The sequence below is a fragment of the Pseudophryne corroboree genome (genome assembly GCF_028390025.1).
Source record: "Pseudophryne corroboree isolate aPseCor3 chromosome 3 unlocalized genomic scaffold, aPseCor3.hap2 SUPER_3_unloc_2, whole genome shotgun sequence".
In the NCBI taxonomy this organism is placed as follows: Eukaryota; Metazoa; Chordata; class Amphibia; order Anura; family Myobatrachidae; genus Pseudophryne; species Pseudophryne corroboree.
This window is the reverse complement of record NW_026967508.1, coordinates 3,009,659-3,015,658: the sequence shown is the minus strand read 5'-3', so window position 1 is coordinate 3,015,658 and position 6,000 is coordinate 3,009,659. Positions and strand designations below refer to the sequence as shown.

Here is a 6,000-nt window from a genome sequence, read left to right as displayed (position 1 = left end):
GCTTATTTATTCATGTTTTGAATACATTTTTTGCACCTTTACAAAACCCTGAGTGCCGCTGTCTTCTTCATTGGGAAATTGCACATTTATTACCAGAAGGCACCGGGGACACAAGCGTTCATTAGGAGGAGTGCCGGTCCGCAACCAAGAACTATATATATATATATACATATGTGTGCCACAGGAGGAACACATTAAGAAAAGACTACTCACTGCAGTGACAAGAAGATCCTGACACTGACAGCCAGCAGTGGAGTCCTGGTATAAGTTTCCCCTGCAGAGAGGAAATGGCCGCCAGCCCTAACCAAGCCGCAGGTGGCCTCTCCAAGACGGGAGGAAGCCCCACCCCCCGTTATGTGCACTGCAACCCGGGTGCTTCGTGAGACACAGAAGCCTAGCAATTTACAAACCGTAGCCATCCTTCTTAAGACAGCGGGAAGCGTTCTGCCTCCCCCGCTGATCACACGCGCTGCTGCCGGGAAGCTGAGCCCGCCGAGCAGAGCGGGAGAAAGCTCCGCCCCCTTTTCACTAACTGTGCTCTGTCTGAAGCTCCCGCGCAAACTTAGCGGGGAGCACCTCTCTGACGGTCCTGTGAGCCGCGGCCGGGGAGCGGGGGCGCTTTGCCCGCCGGGTTGAGCGGAATTAAGATCCGCCCACCCTGGTAATGGCGCCTAAATATAAAGGTGCCCTGTAAAATAAAAATCTTTTTTTTTTTATAATGCAATACACAGCCTCTATACACAGCCCCTATATGTAGTGGAGGGGGGTTAGACCAGGGACCCTGAGTTTGGCCCCCATGTATGGGAGCGTGAATATAAAAGACACAGCACACCTCATCACAGCTTCAGTGTCTGTACTCACCGCTGTTGCAGGATTCCTGATGGAGTGGCCCCAACACGCGCCGCACGCAGCGGTGTCCGACCACTTATACTCACCGCTGCCATGCTGCCGGAATCTTCTGCTGGTGGAGCGGCCCCGACACGCGCCGCACGCAGCGGTGTCCGGCAAACTCAGGAGAGCTCAGTGTCTCCCTCAGCCGGGGCCCATCTCGAGCCGCACGCAGCTGCGATGGGACCCCGCCGGCAGCTCCCGCGGTGCAGACTGGCCGTGGCAGAGCTGCCAGTCTGTGTGTGTGTGAAAGAAAAATAAAATAATAAAGAAAAAATGAAAAATTCTTCAGCTAAACCCAAGTGAACCAGCTCACCTCGGGCACTAACTAAGACTGGCTTGGAGGGGAGATAGTAGGGGAGGAGCTAGCCACAGTGTGAGAATTTTAAAGTGCCAGCTCCCAATTACTGCCTACTATTTCCCCATTGTAACTACGCTCCAGTGGCCCCTAGTGGATGAAGGAGAAAAACACTAAAGAGTCTCACCTTTCAGGAGGTACTGGGAACTTGGGGACCAAAGTTCAGAAGCCAGAGCAAACCACCAACGAAAATATAAAACTGTATACCAGTTGTGTGGAGCTGGAGCAGGGAACAGCTGCTGGAAGGCTGATATCTCTGGTTCTGGGCATAGTAGAGACAAGCTGCCAGTGTTCACCAAAAGGGGAGAGTCACAGCTTTTGGAGTATACCTTCAGAAAAACTCTAAGTCAAACAGAATCTGAGATATCTGGCTGGGAAGAGCAATTAACAGGCTTGGATGGGGACCACTGCTTTGAAGTCGGATATCTCTGGTTCCCCTGGCCCGATTTTCAAAAATCTGGTACCCCTGGAAAGAGGGGACCCTCAGCTATCAGCCTAGGGCCCTTATACTCTTAGGGCCCTTGGGCAAGTGCCCATTGAGCCCATACGAAAAGACGGCCCTGCTTAGTGCCTGGAGGTGGGTTCATAGAGGAGACCCCAATGCATCCTGGGACAGCCTAAAGCTTTAGCCTGTTGGTGCCTCTGGATCAAGATCCCACTCTACACCCGATGTTTCCCTGTGGAACCCAATGTACCTCGCAGAAAGAGTTAACAATGGTAAGTCTACCATAACTCTCCTTATTTGCCATTAATATATTCTCAGTTATAAAACACTTAGCGTCCAGCGGGATGTTGACCGCCTCCCGTGTGATACACCTCGATATAAAGATCAGGTCAAGATATTCTAGCAAGTGTATCAACACTATCCAAGACGGCATAGGGGCAGAATCAGAACAGGGTCCAGCTATAGCAACACCCTCCCCCCCCCCCCCCTCAAAAAAAAAAAACAGGAAAAAAAATACAGGCCCCTCCTTCACCGGGTTCTTCCCGAGCTATTAAAGTAAATTCAAACAAACATAAATGAAGAGAAAACTAGGTGTGGGCTAAGTGACCGGCTCCCTTGGGCACATTTCTAAAACTGGGGCTTCGGGGGGATAGAGGGGGAGGAGTCACTCGCACCTCTAAATTTAAAGTTCCAGCTCCACTCATCCACCCGTCTATAGACCAGTGGCTTGAACTCAAGTGTCCCCTGGTGGATGAAGGTGAAAGGAGGAATAAAGAGAAGGGGATAGGGAGTTCCACGTGGATAATTGCTGGCAAGTAATGAGACTAGATTGTCATAGGGCAGAGTCAACCAGCTAAGACAGTAGAGTCTCTAAATGGTCAAAGACAGAGGCAGAACTCTGGGAGGCAACGGAGTCATCTGCCGCCGGGCTCCTGCTCTGAAGGGGGGCACCTCACCTCCCATTCTGTGACACCATTGAATTAAGTTAATTGATAGCTGCCACTGTCTTTTCAGTGGCCGACTTCCTCACTGGTCCCTGCACCTTACAAATCACACCCTTTTTATTATACTGTAGATATCACACCCAGGATTAGAAACCACAACCTATTACACTGGAAGCAGACACCTTACTGATGAAGCTGTTTGCTCCTGTATAGGAAATATGAGAATTCTAACTACATGAAGATACTTCTCTGACAATTACACGTAACTTCACATAGTTAGAATTCTCATGCTTCCTCTACAGGAGCAAATAGCTCCATCAGTAAAATGTCTGCTGTCAGTGTAACAGGTCATGGGTTCTAATCCTGGGTATGACTGCTAAGAAATGTGTGATTTAGATAAAAGACAATTAAATGTATAAATACAGTATATAATTTTTTTTCAGAACACACACACACACACACACACACACACACACACACACACACGTGTATATATATATATATATATATATATATACACATACATGCACATCTACATACATATATTTATCTTAATATAGTAAATAGGGGGGCACCATTATTTATCTTGCCTCCTGGCAACTGTGACGAACTTACGCCACTGGTCAAAGATCTAAAAAGGTCTTGTTATGCCATGTAGTCCAGGGGCCTTACATTTTATATGAAGTGGAGGAGTTCCTCAAAGTGCTTGTGATATACTCCATTTGGTACATGTACTAAACCCAGTTGGTAAACGAGGTGAGAGGAGGTGGAGTCACTCTGTCAGCAATAAAGGATTTAAGTGCGTTTAGGGCAATTTAGGATAGGAAGGAGAAGGATGAACTTCGGATAATGCAGAATCTGAAGGCTGAGAATCTGGGATGCCAGTGAGATGATGTTTCCAAAATATTTAAAGTATGGGGCAGCTTCACCAGACACAAAAAAGACCCAACGCAGATTGCAGTCTCTCCAACAGAGATCAGTACAATTTAAAATCTTTCAATCAGCTCATGGAAATTGATTTTTCTCCTGCGTGAGTTATCTGATGTTTAACATGAACTTCCTTAAAAGGAAAACATTTCCCACACTCAGAACATGGGCATTGTATCGCACCTGTGTGCACTTCTCTGGTGTCGGGTGACTTTATATTTACTTGTAAAACATTTGCCACACACAGGACATGAAAATGGCTTCTCACCAGTGTGAGTTCTCTTATGTTTCGCAAATGTTGAAGTGTGTACAAAACATTTCCCACATTCAGAACATGAAAATGGCTTCTCACCTGTGTGAATTCTCTTATGTTGCGTAAGAGCTGTATGGTGTGCAAAACATTTCCCACATTCAGGACATGAAAATGGCTTCTCACCAGTGTGAGTACTCTGATGTTCATCAAGTTCTCGCTGCTGTGTAAAACATTTCCCACATTCAGAACATGAAAATGGCTTCTCACCTGTGTGAGTTCTCTTATGTTGCGTAAGAGATGTATGGTGTGCAAAACATTTCCCACATTCAGAACATGAAAATGGCTTCTCACCCGTGTGCATTCTCTGGTGTGTGGCTAAGTTTGATTTAGTTGTACAACATTTCCCACATTCAGAACACAAAAATGACTTTTCACCTGTGTGACTTCTCTGATGATTAATAAGATCTCCTTTAAAAATAAAACATTTCCCACACTCAGAACATGGGAATGGTCTCTCGCCTGTGTGCACTCTCTGGTGTCTGGCTACTGATGATTTCTCTGTAAAACATTTCCCACATTCAGAACATGAAAATGGCTTCTCACCAGTGTGAGTTCTCTTATGTGCCACAAATGCTGAATTGTGAAAAAAACATTTCCCACATTCAGAACATGAAAATGGCATCTCACCAGTGTGAGTTCTCTTATGTGCCACAAATGCTGAATTGTGTAAAAAACATTTCCCACATTCAGAACATGAAAATGGCTTCTCACCCGTGTGCAGTCTCTGGTGTCTGGCTAAGTTTGATTTCCCTGTAAAACATTTTCCACATTCAGAACATGAAAATGGCTTCTCACCCGTGTGTACTCGCTGGTGTCTGGCTACTGATGATTTCTCTGTAAAACATTTCCCACATTCAGGACATGAAAATGACTTCTTACTCCTGTGTACTCTCTGGTGTCTAGCTACTTTTGATTTCTCTGTAAAACATTTCCCACACTCAGGACATGAAAACAGTTTACCACCAGTGTGATCTATATTCTGTGTGACAATATCCAATGTATCAAGATAACTTTCCTCATGAGTAAATGCATTAAGTGATACATCTGCACTGCAATGAACTGGATGTATAGATGGGTTAATGGGGTTTTCGTTAGAATCTTGGGCGATGTTGTCATCTTGTATTTTACACTCTGGAGATAAAATGAGATTTCTTCCCACACTATTTTTGATGTTGCAGCCATCTGTTGGGAATACAATAAATGCATGAAAATAATGAGGAGGGGAATACAATTTCTGCAATCATAAAATACACAAAAATTACATTACACGCAACACTGCAGTGCCCCCAGTTCCCACTCCCACTACATGCCACGCTGTAATGTCCTCAACTTGTCTGTTCTTGTTTTTTTTTTTTTAGAAACTGTAAACGGTACCACCCAAGAGCTATATCCACATTTTCTCTCCATTGGTCGGCAAACTTCAGAATCCTGCCCCCTACTGGTGTTAATGTAAGTTAATCATTGTCTATGACTACCTCTTTTCTGTGCTTGGTGAAAGGACTGACGCAACATACCAGAACCATACCTCTCCCTACAGGGATGCCCAAGCCTATAGGACCTAGGCTGCTTGAACTGTTGTCTAGTAAATGGTTCTGGGTATCTACCACGTCTATCTTGAGGCAGCCTCACGGATTTACCACCAGTCATCCTCTGAATCATAGATTCCAATTTATTACCGAATAATAATGATCTTTCATATGGTAGTGTCACAAGCCTGTTTTTTGAATGGGTATCTGCTGTCCATGAATGTAGCCATACAGCCCTTCTGGCCATAACACCTGAGGTTCTAGACTTTAGCAAAAAATCCAGCATGTCAAGAGAGGCTTCACACATATAATCTATAACTCTTTCAATAATCTCCAAACTCTTCAGCACATAATCTCTGTCACGTTTGAGGATTGGATTTGGCAAGGACAGGCATTTGTGGGCGGTGCAATCTTAGAAGGAGTGTAAGTGAAGCGAGGAGGCTTTAACCAGGCTTTGCACACCATACTTGAAATTAGGCAGATACTCCAAAGCAGGTCTGGCTCCAGGACTACTAGCACCCTGAGCAAGACTATACATAAATATATTTTCACACCCCCTCTACACACATAACACCCACAGTAGTGTACTTTACACATAA

The 6,000-nt window shown here is 45.1% G+C and overlaps 1 protein-coding gene across 1 annotated transcript in view; it reads right to left on the bottom strand.

Annotated features, from left to right (window-relative positions):
• Nucleotides 1-3,607: 3,607 nt before the first annotated feature.
• Nucleotides 3,608-6,000, bottom strand: part of LOC134983609 (gastrula zinc finger protein XlCGF26.1-like) — a 139,428-nt gene continuing 137,035 nt past the window's right edge. The window contains exon 7 of the mRNA XM_063949281.1: nt 3,608-5,057. Coding sequence (XP_063805351.1) covers nt 3,721-5,057 — 1,337 coding nt within the window. The 3' untranslated portion in view covers nt 3,608-3,720. The remainder of the gene's footprint in view (nt 5,058-6,000) is intronic.